We start from the raw sequence: 19,760 nt of genomic DNA, 5'->3' as shown, positions 1-19,760 counted from the left end.
GAACATCTGGAGAGCCACAGGTTCCCTACCCCTGAGCTAGATAGTGTCACACTTCTCCAAAACGCAGATCAGTCAGGGCGAAGAGCTTCTACGGAAAGCAGTTGTCTTGGCTCTAGCACCAATATGAGACAGCCAGAATGCCACTACCACCCACCAAGCTTCCTCCTGTGAGGATTGGCCCTCAAGATAGATGGGTGCAGCTTCACCTGCAGGTTGTCGGCTTCACCTGCAGGTTGATATCAAGGACCTGAACAGTAGCGACCAGAATTGTATCCATGTGTGGAAATTAGAGGCAAAGACATTGGATCTCTTCTCTAAATTAGTGTATATGTTCCACCTAAAGGCTTTATGAACTCAGGTGTAGATGCAATCAGGGCTAACCTGTCCACTACCCTGGATGCGCTAGATTCCCAGTTTCCCCACTCACATATAGTCCTATGTGGCCATTTCAATGTAAAGATTAGCACCGGTTCTTCTGGTGTCTCAAAGGGCATAAATAACCGGGTTGTTTTACAAGCATTTATCTGTCTAGGTCATCTCAAAGCATCTTGAACAAGTCTAGCTTAAGGTTCCTTGACTCTCATAATCTATAGTTCTATTCCTGACAACCATTTTAAAGTGTTAACTTATTATTGTTTTATTATTGTCAATTGCGCTATTTATACTACATTAGTACATTATAAGCATATCTACAGGAGTGTGTAAACATTTCTCCACACGAATTAATTTGTCTTTTATATATATGAGTTTGTATTATCCTGATTTTATGCCAATAAAGGTGTGATTGATTGATTGATTGATTGATTGATTGATTGATTGATTGATTGATTGATTGATTGATTGATTGATTGATTGACATCTCAGCCTCATCGCTACTCCCAGGCTAGTCAGGAGGGGATGGGTCCTTTGGGGAGGGTCTTACTCTGCCACCATTGCTAAGAGGATGTCAGAGGTTACTGATCCTTTGGTGTGGTCCAGATGATCAGGAAATCTGGCTAGGAAATCTGAGGGAACTCTAGTGTTAAAATTAATACACAGCAGCCTTCCCACATAAAGACTGAGAATAAGGTTGTTCAAAATATGTTCATAAGTCACCTTGAAGATCAAAACAGTGGAAGGGCAGAATATACATCTTTGTAATATTGCACAGTGTTTGGGGCTAAGTGCTGTTCGGCTGTTGTTTCTTTATTAATTACCATCCCTGACACAGTGGTTCTCTGGGTACCTGCAGGGCTGAGCAATCATGAGTCAACCAAGAAGAATTGCAAACCTATAAGCCAAGTAGAAATCATCTTCACTGTGGTGCACAATTTACATGCTGGAGAGAACAGACGAGAAGAACACAGTGACAGCCAGGGAATGACACAATGATGATAGTGAAAGCCCAAGGCACAGAGAAGCAAGCCCTTTAAATTCAACTCTCCATGATTACAACCAAAAGTTAATTCCACCCACCCAGTATCTTACAGGAGACTGTAGTGTAAGAAAAAATTAAGAGTGGCTTCATTCAGAATGCTCAAGCCCACTAAAAGACATGAGAGATAAGAACTCTGATTTTGGAACAAGAAAAAAACCAGCACTGCAGACTTTAAGACTCTACTTTAATAATCTACGACTTGGTTCTGATAATAGTCTGTGACCCTAGGAAGTGTGGGTTTGTCTCCTCCTAGGATTATCTAGGCGACGCTCAGACCTTTAACAGTAGGTCAGACAGGGTATTCGATGTTATAACTCAGCTTCACCACTCATCCTATGTTTTACAATCACATTGTTTATGATCAGGAAACCAGTTTGCTTTCCAAGAAAGCTGCTCTCAACGGAGGCTCCATTTGAAGAAACATGTAAGGCAATTTGTCAGACAGAATTTAGTCTCCAATTCCTCCTTGGCAGTACTGAGGAGAACATAATCTGCTCCCTGGGCTTGTTGAGACACCTGAGAGTTTTCCTCTCCGTTCAGAAACACAGAGCGGGGAATTTTAGTCAGGGTGTAGGAGGATTCTTGAAGGCATAACCATAATTTGAGTGTTGTGCCTTGTGATGAATAACCTTGGCCTCAAAATTTAATTAGGGATTAATCAGGAGACAAATTCATTGCCCACGATGCAATGAAGGGACAGGAATAATTGGCCATGCCAGTAAGGGCTGATGGGAACTGAAGCACCCGAGTTGGACACCCCTGGTCTATGGGACCAGCAGGCAGAAATATGGAGGGTAGGGGGGGTGACCCTCTGCTCCGTACCACCATTCTCCCTTTTCAAATTGCGTCTGCAAGAAAACTAACCATCAGCAAGGCCTGCAAATTGAGTCCACTGCATCTTCAGCTGATGGTTTCACTCTGCCATCCCAGGCTACACGCTAAAGGGATTCAAAATTCCTTCCAGAACTTACAGGAATCAACATCACCAGCCTGCAAAAAGGTGAAACAACAAGCCAGTTGAGCTTACACATGGGGCCAAGCACCTCATTGGGAGGTAGAGAGAGTTAAGCCAATGTAGCCGGGCACATTACCGTCAGCATAAATCCAAGAAGAGGAACAGAAGTTTGGTCAGGAAGACACAAGGCTGGGCCAGTTAAGCTGATTGCAGCCTTGCCTGGAAACCCAATACCAAGCCTAGAGCCTGTTTTGTGAATCTTTAGCTAAACAAAAGCCTAAGACCACATGTCTTGGCCTTCCAACAGATTCTTGACTCAGTTTTCACCTTATTAGATGGAATGCCCACCTTTGAGCAGACATATACTCTCTGCTGATCTCAAGTAGCACAGTGAATGGCTTGGATCCAACCACATTCAGAAAACTCAAGCGCTCTTAAGTTTTCTTCATAAGAGGGAGGCAAGTTTTGCTAATCCCCCCTCCCACTACAGACTCCTATTACGTTGTTCCTGAAGGACTGCTAATGCCCCACCTCCAGAACACCACCCACCGCTAATCCTGATTAAAAGTGGATTAAGAACATTACGTCCCTGACTTACCTCCCCCATCACACATACATATCCAATATTGTAATACAAGGTTGGCTGCTTGCTTCCCCAAGACATATCGGCAGAGAAGCCCACAGTCCCAAGGCCTGTTTTCTAGGCATGCCTCCGACTGCTGCCAGCTACGGAATTTGTGGTGATCTCAATTTGTGGAAGCATTTGTGGTGATCTCAAAGCGCTAGTCGGCTTCTAGTAATAGCACAAAGCACTATGCAATCTCAACTTGTTGCATTAAATCAGGATGGCTAGCACCTATATATCTGGAGAATCCCAGGAGAAAGCTCCAGTACAGCCTGATGGATGCCACTCTTCCCATCACCGTGCCCTGCCAGCATGGCCAATTGACCGTGCTGGCAGGGGCTGATGGGAATTGTAGTCCACGAACATCTGGAGTGCCATAGGTTCGCCACCACTGACCTATATCCCTAGCACCCTGCATTTCAACAGACAGTGGTCCAGGATGGAAAAGGCGTGTTACTTCACAGACTTCCCTGCTCATATGTGGCCAAGAGGGACAGAACAAACCACTAGGACACATGACCTGGGATAGTATGAGATCATCAAGAATCTGGAGAGTAAAGGAATAAATGTACTTCCCAAAGAGGGAGGAAGTGCTCAGCATGGGGGAGAATCTCTCTCATTTTCAAAAACTTTTGTTACAACTGATCAATTCCTTTTGTTTGCTTGTTTGTTTGTTTAATGTTTAAAATGTGTTGGGGCTGCTGGAGCCCACAAGAAAATGATTGGTTATAAACGGGCACTGTCTGGCTAAGAAGTCCATACGGCCACAACGATGTTCTCTTGCAGATGACCTGGTTTCCTTTGTCAGTCAACAATAAAAACAGAACTGCTACTCTGAGAACGAATGGATGAGTGCCAGCTTCGCTCTAAAGCTTCCTTCATCATTGTTCCCAGAACTAGTTCTGGAACATCGACAGATCAAGACAATTTGTGAGCAACATCGGAACCATGAAGAAGCACTCATAAGAAGTGATTTCAAGTGTGCACACACATCTGCATGCATGCACAAAGCCACGTGCGCACAAAGACTTCTTAGCGCTTATAGACTCTTTTGTAAGCCTAAACCCACAACTTGTCTTGGGCCCTTTCCCCACTCACCTTTGCCCGAGGTTTGCTGCGGGCAATTCCCGGTGCACGCAATTTCTGGCGCGCTAGCGCCTCTGGTTTTTTCACGCACCCGCTTCAAAGGGTGGTGGCAGGCAGTCGCCAAACGCCATTTCAAAAGGCGCCAGGGAATTCCAGCCGCAGCGTCGGCGGAGAGCGAACAGCTGTCCGGGCGGCTGTATTCTACGCCCGCCCCTGAAGTGGGGAAGGGAGCTGGACCCCGCTACTTGAGGAGAGTAGCGCGGGGCTTAAGGAAAGTGGGGAAAGGGCCTTTGTTCTATTAAATATCTACCATTCCTCATTCCAGACGGAAGAAAGAATATTCTGACACCTGGGTGTCCACTAACTACAGTGGGCGACATCGCCTGTTATGACTGGGGAACAGGCACATTTGTTGGGTCACACTCTCTACAGATGAACTCCTTATAGTCCACAGATTATAGAAGCCAGGCCAGACAAAACAGGTCAATCTGAGAGCAGTGGAGTTCAAGTCCAGGTCTGCTGTTCATGGCTGAGAACAGAATGTTCAGGCCTAGAACGTCAACATTATCCAACATGGGTTACCCATGACTCTCAAGACTAGCTGAAGCCTGAGCCAGAAGCCCAATTATGGCCTGGAAATGTCCTTCATAAAGGCAAAGGAAGTCAGACCAAGTTCAGCTCTCACTCTGACTTTTAGCAGTCCAAAACTGCTGCCACTACCAGACTCCAAAGGATTGCAGTTCTAGACTTGCAGGGAGTCAGCCCTTGGAACTCTACCAAAAGCCCTCCCTCACGACCCTTGTCATAGTTTTCTTTTCACCATGCACAACAGCTGGTATTCATCTCCAAACAATAGTATAGAAATATTTTGTTACGCAAGATGTAAGGCTGGCCGCCACTCAACCTCACAGCCTTTGGAAAAAAGGACCCAATGAACACACACACAAAACTGCCTTAGACTGAATCAGGCCATGAGTCCATCAAAGTCAATATTGTCTGCTCAGACTAGAAGCAATTCTCTAGGTCTTGGGTCTTTTGTACCTCCTGCTACCTGATCCTTTTTACTGGAGATGATGTGGACTGAACCTGGCAGATGTTCTACCACTGAGCCATGACTCACCAATCCAGGACAACAGCATTGCAAAGTTGCCAACAAACTGTAGTATGTCATGACTAGTACCATCCCATCCTAATGGCTGTATCATCCAGTTGTAAGTGGCTGACCTGTTCTTCTGTCACAGGATTAGCATCTTAGTCAAGTGACCAATGCAACGGCTGGTTTTGCTACGCTGATGACACTGAGAGGCCAGGCAGACTTGGACTAACCAGGCCAACGCTAGCAAGAGACACAAGGAGACCTTGGGGGTCATTCTGAAAGATTAAACCATGTACACTACTGTTTCCAGCACCTGGCAGGTGCAGACAGGCTGGGAGGAGTCTTATATGGAAAGAAGAAGACCAATGAATTTTGCTGCTCCTAGCATGTGACAGTAACAACTCCAAGTCCAGACAGATTCATTGGAAGGAAGTCAATCAGTCAGGTAGCTCAACTCCAAGCCGAGAAAGATTCACTGGAAGGAAGGCAAACAGGCAGCTATACCAGGTCTCCCCCCCCCCGCACTCCCCTGCAAAACAGCAAAAGGATAAGCAGGCCTCTCTGAGAAAGAACTACCCAATCAGCTCTGAAGCAGAGGGCCACTTGCTAAACACTGTCCTAAAAGTATATGCAAATCTGGGGAGGAAGGCAATGCAATGCACATTCTGTAGGGGGAAGGGGAACTTCAAAGTGCAAGACTGCACAGCTCTTTGTTCATTCTGTATCACAATGCAGAGATACCTTTGCCACTACCCTGAAGGTACCAGCAGCTTGGGCATTACATTACCTCCCCCACCCACAAGTCAAAGACCCTGTTCCTGAGTTCATTTCAGGACAGAGACCAGCAGGTGAGTAATCTGCTCATGTGACAGTCACTTTAAAAGGCTCCAATATTCAACTCTGCAAACAGTTTTCCAATAGGATTACAGAGGCAGGGTGAAAAAGAAACAAGGCTCTTTGATCAGCACCAGAATGAGAACTCCCAAGAGCCTTTAAACCTCTGGAGGACAATGTCGCTATTTAAGCAAGGCTGCAGGGAAACCGAAACAAGTGGTTTTTTTGCCTGGAACACTTGTTTCTCCAAAATCCTAACTGTGCTGGTGCGGTGCCAACACAAGCTCCTTTCTGACAGTCGGAGGCTTCAATCTGATGTATGCTTACTTAAGAGTAAGTCCCACTTTTGTACAGGATTGGGCTGCACTAGGGTAGCAAGGTTACCACGTAAATTTGGGCCTCTCTGTTTTCTCAGAGTAACTTGCCTACTGTTTTGATGATTCACAGAATTAGTCTGCTAAATTAAGCAGCTCACAAGGCAACCCTTTATTCCTCCTATGGAGCCATCTGGGTGAATTCTCCAGGGCTTAATTCTCTAAGATTCAAATCATTCTCATGGTCTTCTTCTCAGCATCTTTCCAAAATCACATTCTCAACCATCAATATTACCTCTATACTGGAGCAGGGGCCTGCAGCTCATGGCTAAAAAGTCAAATGTGGTTCAGTAGGGAACCAAATATGGCTCTTTTTAAAAAGGGAATGTTTTAAGTTAAGGTCTACTGAAGGAGTAGGTGGAATACTGCAATAATCAGCATGAGAAAATAATGGCAAGAAGAAGAAGAAGAAGAAGGAGGAGGAGGAGGAGAAGGAGGAGTTTGGATTTATATCCCCCCTTTCTCTCCTCTAAGGAGACTCAAAGGGATTTACATTCTCCTTTCCCTTCTGCTCCCCCCCCCAACAACAAACATCCTGTGAGGTGGGTGGGGCTGAGAGAGCTCCAAAGAACTGTGACGAGCCCACGGTCGCCCAGCTGGCATGTGGTGGAGTGCACAGGCTAATCTAGTTCCCCAGATAAGCCTCCACAGCTCAAGTTGCAGAGCAGGGAATCAAACCCAGTTCTTCAGATTAGAGTGCACCTGCTCTTAACCACCACACTACACCACATTGGCTCTCATGTACTGGGTTGCACAAGGAGATTGCGGCTCTTTCCTTATTTTCACCTTTCCATAACAGCCTTCTGCGTGTGACCTAGAAAAGGTATAGCTGATTTTCAGGGGATGCCTGTCGTGGGCGTTGCAGGGAGGAAATCAGGTGAAATCTCTACTCCTCACTTCACAGCAAGGAAGGGGTGATGGTTCACAGGATTCAGATCAACACAAAACCAACTAACAATCTTGGCTAGAGTTGCCTCTTTATCCAGTCCACTTGTCTTCTAAAATCCTCCCTGCGGCTTCTCCTTTGCAAAGCAAAGTCAGGAGGAGGCAGCTTGCAATGGAAAAGCAAGGGGGAAAGATGCCAGCCACAGATGCAGGCGAAACGTCTGAAGATGCCAGCCACAGATGCAGGCAAAACGTCAGGAGAGAATGCTGCTAGAACACGGCCATACAGCCCGGAACCCACACAGCACCCAAGTGATTCCGGCCGTGAAAGCCTTCGACAATACATTGAACATCTCTACGGGGAGAAATTGTTCCAAGACACACGGAAATTGGAAATCCACTGGCTCAGGAAAAGCACACTTACTGTGTTCTCTAACCTTCTAACCTTCTACGGCTGCAGAGACACCAGGTACTATCCCATCATTTCTTGCAGCCAAAAGGACTTTCAAAACACCACAGGCTCACCGCATCTATAAAGATCCTCTGAAAATGCCAGCCACAGATGCAGGCGAAACGTCAGGAGAGAATGCTGCTAGAACACGGCCATACAGCCCGGAAACCACACAGCACCCAAGTGACTCCGGCCGTGAAAGCCTTCGACAATACAAGGGGGAAAGATTGGGATACTTAACCCTTTCCCTGTCTGATATTAGTGCTGTGATGATCTCCTTCCCACTCCTTCCGTCTGCTAGGCCTTTCTCTCATTTTCCCATCACTTGCCTCTGTCCCAATCGGGCCTGGAGGGAGAGGGGAGGCTTCTAGGGAAAAGCATGAGGAAGGAGAAGGAGTAAAAACAACATCCCTCTCCTTCAAACCGTCCCTGTCTTGAACTGTTTCTCCAGAGGTGAAAATGCCAGAGTGTAAAAAGACCAGCTGGCCAAACAAATTGCATCTCCAGCCTCTGTTTGAAAGATAGCTGCCATGGACTGTTAATCATTTTTGTAATGACTAAAATGAACAACATGTAAGTATCGTAAAACACAAACATGAGTCATACATACCATGCTGGTTTTGCAACCCTTGAAAGCATGACTCCAGTCTCCAGTGAATATATCGATTTTTTAAAATACTGGTGGAAACTTCTCTCTGCTTCTCCTAGGCTTACACCTAATGTACCTACTTCCTGTTTTGATATGCCTCTGCTTGTCTTATCCACTTAGAGTTCATCTACTCCCCTTACACCACCCCACTCCACTACTTGCCTTACACCACTTATTAAAACAACAAAGATAACATCCGCCATTTTTGCTGCAACATCACAATTCAAGCTCAGAGGAAAATTCTTGCCAAGTTCTAGGATATAGCTCTCCTAATTTATGGCCCAGCGTTCAGCTTTACCCACTGTTTCTTTAGCAGCGCCAGTTTCAGCATTGAGCCATGGCCAAGATAGAAAACACTGGAGCGTGCTTACCTCGGCAATGGACCCCTTCATCTGAGCCATCCACGCAGTCATTCTCCCCGTTGCACAGGATTCGGTCATGGGGATGCAGTGCTCAGTCCCCAGGCAGTTGTGCTCATTGGGTTGGCATCTGGACACCTTACTCTGTGGACCTGGAAAACAGCAAAAACCACCACCATCAAAGGAGAAGATGTTATAGTCATTGATAATGGTAATTCTCATTAATCACTGATAATCATTATTAATCACTGATAATCACTGATGCTCAGGTATATATTAATAAGGGTGATGCTCAGATATAGCCAGAGATTCCTTAAGAACATAAGAACATAAGAACAAGCCAGCTGGATCAGACCAAAGTCCATCTAGTCCAGCTCTCTGCTACTCTCAGTGGCCCACCAGGTGCCTTGGGGAGCTCACATGTAGGATGTGAACGAATGGTCTTCTGCTGCTGCTGCTCCCGACAATTGGTCTACATATAAGGCATTTGCAATCTCAGATCAAGGAGGATCAAAGGTATAGCCATAGATCGACTTCTCCTCCATAAAATCTGTCCAAGCCCTTTAAAGGCTATCCAGGTTAGTGGCCATCACCACCTCCTGTGGCAGCATATTCCAAACACCAACCACACGCTATGAAGTGAAGTGTTTCCTTTTATTAGTCCTAATTCTTCCCCCCAGCATTTTCAATGAATGCCCCCTGGTTCTAGTATTGTGAGAAAGAGAAAAATTTCTCTCTGTCAACATTTTCTACCCCATGCATAATTTTATAGACTTCAATCATTATCCCCCCCCTCAGTCACTTCCCTCTCCAAACTAAAGAGTCCCAAACAGCTGCAGCCTCTCCTCATAGGAAGGTGCTCCAGTCCCTCAATCCTTCCTTGTTGCCCCTTTCTCTGCACTTTTTTCTATCTCCCCTCAATATCCTTTTTTTGAGATCTGGCGACCAAGAACTGGACATTACAGTACTCCCAGAATGGCTTGATGCATACCACTGCTTTATATAAGGGCATGACAATCTTTGCAGTTTTATTATCAATTCCTTTTCTAATGATCCCCTAGCATAGAGTTTGCCTTTTTTTACAGTTGCCATGCATTGAGTTGACATTCCCATGGAACTATCAACTATCAATAGTTCCCATGGGAACTATCAACTAGCAACTAGCAACTTATCCCATACTGGCTGCATTAGGAAAACATGTGCTCCTGTAGACAGCTGACACATAAGCAGTTTCATTCAACTATTAAGAGAAGCAACACAGCCCAGTGGGTACAGTGCTATACTGCCAGCGTGGTGTAGTGGTTAAGAACAGGTGGATTCCAATCTAAAAACCAAGTTTGATTCCCTACTCCTCCACCTAAGTGGCAGAGACTTATCTGGTGAACCAGATGTGTTTCTGCACTCCAACATGCCATATGGGGGTAGGGCTGGGTAAGAAATTCAAATGGCCTCTTTGACTCTCCAGATGTTCATGAACTACAATTCCCATCAGCACCTGCCAGCATGGCCAACTGACCATGCTGACAGGGGCTGATGGGAATTGTAGTTCATGAACATCTGGAGAGCCGCAGGTTGCAGACCTCTGAGCTAGTCACAGTTCTTTGGAACTCTCTCAGTCCCACCTACATCACAAGGTGACAGTTGTGAGGGGAAGGGAAAGGAGTTTGTAAGCCACCTTGAGCCTCCTTACAGGAGAGAACGGTGGGGTATAAATCCAAACTCCTCCTCCTCTTCTATACTCAAGAGATCTGGGTTCAAATGCTCATGCACTCATCCAGGCCTTAGCGAAATCTCAAGCTTCTCTTCTTGGCTCTCTGTTGGCACTATCCATTTGATTCATTTTGTATTATGAAAGCCAGAAGGGTTCTGAATGCTGCTTATCTTTATGACCTTATAGAAGAGATTCCTGCCCACCCCCATCCCCGCAAACACACACATATAAGAGCTACCAACTACCAGATTTTGTTTCCAAAGAAAGCCCATTAAACAAATCCATTCCCAGATCTCTACTTAGGGGTTAATTAAATGAGGGCTTTTTACAGCCCGAGGGATGGGTGCCACAGACTGACCTAAGTCCATCAGTTAAAGTGGTTCTTTCCTGCAATGGGGGGGAGGGCCCTCCATCAGTCAATTAATCACAACTGGGGTAAGCGTCATTAACAAGCCACTTTATTTCTTTAAGAAGCTAATAAATGAGCTAATTTATTTCATATGACAAGCTTGTGGTACACCCCAAACGGCTGCATTAGACAGCAATTTTTAACCTTAGAAAACCACTTTAAAAGTAGCTGTTCTTTTGCCATAAACATATCCCTGTAATTGATTTGGCCAGAGCTCAAAGACAAATAAAACTGAGAAGGCAACAACGGTGCAGATAAGAAAGCCCAGAGAGCTCGGCAGCTTGGTAGTCCGGGAGGAGGAAGGAGCACGTTCTCTCTGTTTGCAACCCAGTTCACCCTAGGCAATTCCATTTTCGCTGTCACACATTATATCCTAGTGACAAGCCACCGTCATTTATCTCTTCAGATGGCATATTGCAATATATGCAGTGTGATTAAAATAATTATTAACTAGGCCTCAGTGCAACCCTCAGGCCCTGTAGTGGGAAACACAATTTTATAGGAAGGGAGACAATCAGGGAGCAGACAAATGGGACAATTCATACATTACATAGTTGTCACATTCTCACATGTCCTCTCATTCTTTGAGGGTTTTGTGCTACCACCTTAGGTTTCAGGTATGTGTGGGTCTGATTCAGATTGGGACCACAGTGCTCAGGGAACGGGCTTAAGGCTTTTTCACCCATGCCATTTTCTGGACTTCAACTATTTGCCCCACTGGTGTAAATTACATGTAGCCCATCTGTACCCATAGATAGATCCAGCTGCTCAAACAGCATGTTTCTGTTCATCCGGGATCTAACATAAGCTACTCTTGGCTAGAAAATTCATAGGGAGGATTAGGAGAGCCATCATGGTATAGTGGTTAAGAGCAGGTGCACTCTAATCTGGAGAACTGGGTTTGATTCCCTGCTCTGCCACTTGAGCTGTGAAGTGAATCTGGTGAACTAGATTAGCTTGTCCACTCCAACATACGCCAGCTGGGTGACCTTGGGCTAGTCACAGTTCTTTGGAGCTCTCTCAGCCCCACCTACCTCACAGGGTGTTTGTTGTGAGGGGGGAAGGGAAAGGAGTTTGTAAGCCCCTTTAAGTCTCCTCACAGGAGAGAATGGGGAGATATAAATCCAAACTCCTCCTCCTCCTCCTTCTATGTTGTACTTTGTAAGCCACCTCAGCAGGTTCTCTGAATAAAATAAACCCACCACTTAGACTGCATTCACAAGGCAACAATTCCTTGCTGTGGAACTGAAGGTGCATAAGATGGGAACTGTCCGTGCTTTCCTCAGTATCCAGTTGGGCCTACCATTTCCCGCTCAACCCTGCCCAAAATCTTTCTGCTAGCTTTCTTTTTTATCAGCAGCAATATGTAGCTATGGGAGCGAAAGCAGCACGATACAGTCCGATCTTGTCAGATCCTGGAAGCTAAGCAGGATCAGTACTTGGAAAGAAGGCCTTCAAAGAATACTCTGCAGAGGAAGAAAATGACAAACCATCTCTGCTCAACCATTTGCCTTGAAAGTTCCTTGCTGGGGTCACCATAAGTCGGCTGTAATTTGATGACACTTTACAACACACACACATGTAGCTATAGTGTTAGAATGCTACCACAACACAACAACTGCCAATCTGAAAGGAAAAGCTTGGGAAGGCTGCTAGTGGAGTGAGGACAGAGCAAAGGAAGGGTGCAAGAGGATACCAAAGGAAGCCGTTCCTAAAGTATTTGGGGGGGGGGGGGGGGAAATTCACAACTTTTCATCCATTCAGTGGGCAAGCCCACACTGACTATGCCTTTTCTGGAACGGTGGGAACAGAGCAGGGAAACACCTGAGAGACAGACAACTACACAGAATCATAGAGTTGGAAGAGACCAAAAGGGCCATCAGGTCCAACTCCGTGCAATGCAAGAACACACAATCAAAGCACTCCTAACATACCCGTATATACTCGTGTATAAGTCGACCCGCATATAAGTCGAGGCACCTAATTTTACCACAAAAAACTGGGAAAACTTATTGACTCGAGTATAAGTCGAGGGTGGGAAATGCAGAAGCTACTGTTAAATTTCAAAAATAAAAATAAATACCAATAAAATTACATTAATTGGCATCAGCAGGTTAAATGATTTTGAATATTTATTTCAAAGAAAAACAGTAAACCAGCTCTGTAAGCCCTGATTCTCCCTTTAAATCCACTCAGAAGGGGGGGGGGTTGATTTAAAGGGAGAATCTGGGGAAAATTTGAGGTTGCCTGTCAGGGGAGTAATGTTTATGTTAGAAGTACCAACATTTCCGAGTATCTTTAGGAGACCCTCCTGATGATACCACCCAGGTTTGGTGAAGTTTGGTTCAGGGGGTCCAAAGTTATGGACCCTCAAAATGGTAGCCCCATCTACTATTAGCTTCCATTGGAAACAATGGAGGATGGGAGCACCCACTTTGGGGATCCATAACTTTGGATCCCCTGAACCAAACATCACAAAACCTGGCTGGTATCAGCAAGAGATTATCCTGATGATACCACCCATGTTTAGTGAAGTTTGGTTCAAGGGGATGGGGCACTCCCTTTGGGGGTCCATAACTTTGGACCCCCTGAACCAAACTTTACCAAACCTGGCTGTTATCATCAGGAGTGTCACCTGATGATACCCTGAAATTTTGGTGCTGCTAGCCTAAAAACTGCTCCCCCTGGCGGCCGACAAAGTAAAAACGCTAAAATATTTTTTAAAATACACCTCTCTCGCGTATAAGTCAAGGGGGGCTTTTTCAACACAAAAAATGTGCTGAAAAATTCGACTTATATGCGAGTATATAAGGTATGTTCATCTAGCCTCTGTTTAAAAACCTCCAAAGGAGGAGACTCCACAACTGTCCCAGGCAGCAAATTCCACTGTTCAACAGCCCTGAAGGTCAGGAAGTTCTTCCCAGTGTTTTGGTGTAATCTCTTTTCCTTCACCTTGAATCCATTACTCTGTGTCCTAGTCTCTGAGGCAGCAGAAAGCTAGGACACAGAGTAATGGATTCATGTAGATGTTCTGGTAAAGAAAAACCTAGTGGAGAAAGTAAGGTGAAGTAAAATATCCATATGGAAGCAGATCCAATTCAGTATCAGTAACTGAATTTAGCTGTAGTCAGCAGGCATACAAGATTTAGTTTTGAGTCCCAAAAAGGCCCTGTCCCAGATAGCCCCAGGTTATCCTGATCCTCTCAGTCCTCAGAAGTTAAGCAAGGTCAGCCTTGCTTATGTATTCGAATGGACAATCTCCAAATAATAACAACGTAGTAATACAGATGCAGGGAATGGCAAACCAACTCCCAGTGTCTCTCAACTTGAAAACCCTACAGGGTCGCCATAAGTCAGCTGTGACTTGATGGCACATTTTTTAAAAGGACCTTAAAGACCAACAAGATAAACAGAGTATCAGAGTATCAGTATTGTCAGAAAAGAGATCTTCAGCTATTGAAAGCTTCCACCCTGGAAATCAAATTGGTCATTAAGATGCTATGGGATTTGAATTTAGCTTGAGACCAACATGGCTACCCACCAGAAACCACAATCAGCAGGAGGTTCGATTAACCAATCCCAGTTGCGAGCTCTGGGGCCTGGAGTACTGTGGGGATTCCTTAGTGCGGTTCTCTGTCAGCTTGGTTTTATTGGCCGTAAAAGGCGTATGGAGATTAACAGTGACACCCTCACTCTTCACGTCACCTTCCCATGCTATTTGCCTCCCAATCCTGTCTGAGGCAAATCTCGCTTGTCAGCACCAGCAAGGAGCTTGGGATTGTTAGCTGGCCATTTCTCACGCCACCACAGAACTGGACCTGACACCTCCTTATCTTTCCACCAAGAGAGAAGGCAGCTGGAGTCCTCACTGAATCCACAGCCGTCCCAGCATGAGGGAGTAACAATAGGCTAATTATTATCTAGGGCAGAAGGACATTTTTTTAACAGTTTGCAAGACTCACATCCTGTGAAGGTATCCTCCCCAGGCTAAAAACTTCAAAGGGGTATTTATTTATTTGTTTGTTTGTTTGTTTGACTTCTATACCGCCCACCCCCGGAGGGCTCTGGGCAGTATACAACAACTGATACGATCTAAAATAACAAGAAGAGCACGTTCAATAAATACATACAATATAATAAAATTAGGGCTCTAAATTTCACATTAAAACAATTTAAAACAGTGCACAAAACATCACGTCCGGCAATCTAAAAGTCCCTCTGAGGAGGGAACGGAAAGGCCCAAGATGTAAAAGGCCGCAGATGATAAAAAGGGAAGGATTTAGATTCCAGACTATCAGCCACGTTTCACTGAGGTGGAAGGGTCAAATGAGCTTGAGGTGCATGGGACCCTGATTCAAATCACAGCCACAGTATGAAGAAAGGGAGTAAGCTTTCCCCTTCCTCTTATCCTGAACAGTCCACATGGAGTTGCTATCTGTACAGCTCTCCTGATGAAAAGAAACAATTTTAGAAAGGAACTAAAAAACAAGGTGCGTTAAGATGGCCATCCAACCATCCTTGATTTTATGGATAGTGAAGTACAATGGTTAAGAGCCTTATCTTGCAAGTCTCCATGTTGGAGGCAAGGAGGGTTTACTAGCCACTCACATCCTACTTCTCTTCCTCTCTGCTCCCTGCCTGTTGTTGCCTCAGTAGGCAGTCAAAGCTTGCCTTTGACTGATGGTGGGAGGTGTCATCAAGTCACAGCTGACTACTGCTGACCTTATAAGGTCTTCAAGACAAGTATAGCCAACCTAAGACCTGTAGCAGTGCAGAGGGTGAGAGAGTGGTCTTTTTCCTGGAATGCTGCCTTGACAGACCTGGCGAAACAGTGCCCTGAAAGGAGTCTGTTTTCAGAAACTCCATCTTGGAACTTTCTGAACTTGTGGGGAAGACTCACCACCACCACCACCACCACCCCACCCCCCACCCCGACACACAACTTAATGCCTGGCACATACTCAGGAAATAACATTTGAATATGAACAATAGCACACCTGGGTGAGACCAGTTCTCTTTTTTCTAGCTTTCTTAATCTACTCAAGAGTCTCCCTGTGACTCATTCCCTTGTGACCATCTAGGTTGCAACACCCATTAAAGGTTGTTACCTGTTTTGTCCCAACAGCAGGCAAAACCCATCAAAGATAATGGGTCAGCCGTCAGGTCAAATGGTCTGACACTCAAGACCAGTGGTTCTCAACCTTCTTAATGCCGCAACCCTTTTAATACAGTTCCTCATGTTGTGGTGACCCCCCAACCCTAACATTTATCCATTTTACAGATGGAGAACACTGATGCAGAGAGTCTTAGGCAACCCCTGTGAAAGGGTCGTTCGACCCCCCAAAGGGTTGAGAACCGCTGCTCAAGACCATTACCTCACCTGGAACAGCAGGAAAAATCCTTTCTGAAAAGGATTTCCTTGGCCCAGGACATAGTTTGCCCTATAAAAGCATGTCTTAGACCCCAGTCGGTTGTTCAATATTATCACACCACCATGGTGGTCAGTAATATTGTTCCATCAGCGCTGATCATTCAGTGCCTAGCCATTTAGGTCTCTCCTTCCTGGATGTCCACAAAATGGCTACTGCAATTTTCCTTCATACAGTAGAAGCAGTTGCTGCCACAGCAACATTTTTTTAAAAAATCTGCACAGCCAATCAAATCTATAATGCCCAATGAGATGCCTAAGCTAAGCTGTTGCTCCCGATCACCTGGACTGTTAAGGCATTTGCAATCTCACATCAAGGAGGATCAAGATTGGTAGCCATAAATCGACTTCTCCTCCATAAATCTGTCCAAGCCCCTTTTAAAGCTATCCAGGTTAGTGGCCATCACCACCTCCTGTGGTAGCATATTCCAAACACCAATCACATCGCTATGAAGAAGTGTTTCCTATTAGTCCTAATTCTTCCCCTGTGCATTTTCAATGAATGCCCCTGGTTCTAGTATTGTGAGAAAGAGAGAAAATTTTCCTCTGTCAACATTTTCTACCCCATGCATAATTTTATAGACTTCAATCATATCCCCCCTCACGCCTCCTCTCCAAACTAAAGAGTCCCAAACGCTGCAGCCTCTCCTCATAGGGAAGGTGCTCCAGTCCCTCAATCATCCTTTGTTGCCCTTTCTCTGCACTTTTCTATCTCCTCAATATCCTTTTTGAGATGCGGCGACCAGAACTGGACACAGTACTCCAAGTGCGGTCGCACCACTGCTTTATATAAGGGCATGACAATCTTTGAAACCCCCAATCTCTTCTAAAAAAAACCCCCAATCTCTTCTAAAAAACCCCCAATCTCTTCTAAAAAACCCCAATCTCTTCTAAAAACATTTGGTGGGCACCAAGAAAGGTGTCAATGGGTATCACGGCATGCACAGGCACCAAGTTGGGGTATCACGGCATGCACAGGCACCAAGTTGGGGACCCCCTGCTGCATACTTTCAGTATACAATTTGGCTCACAAATTGTAAGGAATCCCTTCATACACAAATATTACGTACTATTTTGCCTTTCCATTGAATTTTTGGAACAGTGAGGAAGCAGAGTACAGTATAGACAAAACATGTTTTCCTTGAAAAACTGCATATTCCACAGCTGCTTCAGTGTCCACTGATAATGAACATCAAAAGAATTCTAGTTTTGCATAATCTTTTCATCCTTGAATGGGTACAGAGGTTACTGCAGCAAACTAATTTCTTGCATGAGTCTACTTAATTGAATGAAGGATTGATTTTTATATCCTGCTTTTTTCAACCTTTGAGGAGTCTCAAAGCGACTTACAAACTCCTTCCCTTCTTTCTTCCATAAGAGACATCTTGTGAGGTAGGTGGAGCTGTGAAAGCCCAAGGTCACCCAGCAGGCTTCAACATGTAGGAGTGGGGCAACAAATCAAGTTCACCAGATAAGAGTCTGCCACTCATCTGGAGGAGTGGGGAATCAAACCTGGTTATTCAGATTAGAGTCTGCCATTCTTAACCATGCTGGTTATAATGTCTGAAAGATTGTAGGAACTATTTCCATCACTACAGAAAGGTCTAAGATGCAGCTTTTTGAATCACAGGTAGTCTCTGCAAGCTCTTGTGAGCTCTCAGCCAATCATTCGCTGAAACACAGAAAGACTAACAGGGAAATAAATGAAAGCACTGCCACATTTATGACCAGTTTTCAATTCTCAAATTCAGATGAGAATGTGGGTCAGTTGCTACAGTACAAACCCTCTTTTTCCAAAACCATCGATTATCAGGGGCATATACACACAAGAAAACACTTCACCCTTAGCCTCTGACAGGTATCTCTCAGTGATCAACCACTCTGAAATACAGCCCTGAAGAAACCTGGCACACATCCTGGAAGAGGAATCTCCTCCCTTCATCAAGAATCAATTGCTCTAGGGCACCTACTTATGTGAAAGGGGTCTTTGTTCTCACTTCTTCAGGGATACCTGCTCCTGAAAGCAGCTACATAACATTCTTCCCAGGGGCACAGGATGCCTGGCAACGTGACTTGCAATCTGGTTTAGGATTCTCTGCTGACTAATGTAAACGGTGGGTTTATGGTAGTAAAGCCCTTAGTTAAGAGCATTGCTCAATTAAGCTGCAATATTAACAACAGCGGCTATCGGGGAAGTCTCGGTATTTTTCACTTTCGCGGTGGGAGGAGGAAAAGGAACCTAAGACTTCTTTTCTTTCCATTCCAGCGAACGAAAAAAAAGGATTATCTCGTGTTTCTACAATGCTTTGACAATGTAAAGAGCAGCTTTAGTGCCAAGCTGCGGCAGCTGTAAATTATGTTGTTCTGCTCTTAATTTTCTGGCTTCGTTCTGTTTTGTAAGCTTGGAGGATGCCTTAATAGTTGAATGGGTGAACCGATGGCATTGGGATATGAAGTCATCTTTTCTTACCCAATGTGAAGAGCACAGTGTCAACCAAGGGAAGGATGCAGGATCCAAAAGCCCTGACCACCCACAGTTGTTGTCTGACCTGTTGGTTCTCACAAATCGAGCTTAGGAAAAAGGGATTCAGGGGATAAAGAATATATAAAAGATATTTCTTTATCCTGAAATGATGTAACACAGGAGTAAGAGCTAAAGCAGCCTCTTGTTCAAAAAAGTTCTATGTTCTTTCCATTAATTTTCAGGGGTGTTTAACGTTAGCCTTTGGGTTGTTTTTTTTTAATGAAAAAAGGCAATACTAAAGTGACTGTTGGTGCATACTCCCGACAGGTCCTTCTCCTCTGAGCTAAGGAGGTGATTCCCGTCACTTTGTCAGGGAGACAGGAACAAGATTCTTCTTCCTGTTTCCTGCAGAGATCTTCTGTCCCTTCTCTCTCAGTTCTGGAACTCCAACCAACATGAAACCACTATTTAAAAAATTAACATTAGCTGCAGAGGACACAGCATCAGTTCTCTCAAGCAGCTGAAGGTCCTTACGAAAGAAGTTTATGATATTACATATTCCTGGAATACAGAGAAGTCTGAGGAAAGAATGGGGGGTCTGCAGTGGGAAAAAGGCTTCAGTAGAAATTGCCATTTTAGTCTGAATCCAACCCTAAGTCTTCACTTCTTGGTTGACTCAGACTTCTTATGTCCAAGCCCACCACTCTGCCTACTGAACTCCACCACCACCCCCCAATTGCCAAGTCAATTACAGTGGTACCTCGGTTTTCGACGATAATTCGTCCGAAAGGAATCGACGAAACCGAAATCGACAAAAACCGAGGCACCATTTCCCATAGGAATCAATGTAAATCCATCGGTTCGAGGCACTCCAAAAAGTGCCTCCAATGGATTAATTGGCTTCCTCAAACCCCAGCTGAGGTAGAGCTCCTTATTTGGGCAGTGCCATCAGGGGGAGTCACTGCCCAAATAAGGAGCTCCCTCTGCTTCCCGTCACTGCCCAAATAAGGAGCTCCC

The 19,760-nt window shown here is 45.0% G+C and overlaps 1 protein-coding gene across 1 annotated transcript in view; it reads right to left on the bottom strand.

Moving 5' to 3' along the window:
- LRP1 (LDL receptor related protein 1) overlaps positions 1-19,760 on the bottom strand; it is a 466,085-nt gene that overhangs the window by 300,485 nt on the left and 145,840 nt on the right. The window contains 2 exon segments of the mRNA XM_048487597.1: positions 8,744-8,801; positions 8,804-8,883. Of these exon segments, the coding sequence (XP_048343554.1) occupies positions 8,744-8,801; positions 8,804-8,883 (138 nt within the window).

This window comes from Sphaerodactylus townsendi, linkage group LG03 (genome assembly GCF_021028975.2).
Source record: "Sphaerodactylus townsendi isolate TG3544 linkage group LG03, MPM_Stown_v2.3, whole genome shotgun sequence".
Taxonomy (NCBI): Eukaryota; Metazoa; Chordata; class Lepidosauria; order Squamata; family Sphaerodactylidae; genus Sphaerodactylus; species Sphaerodactylus townsendi.
Note: the sequence above shows the minus strand (reverse complement) of the source record. Positions and strands in the feature narration are given on the sequence as shown.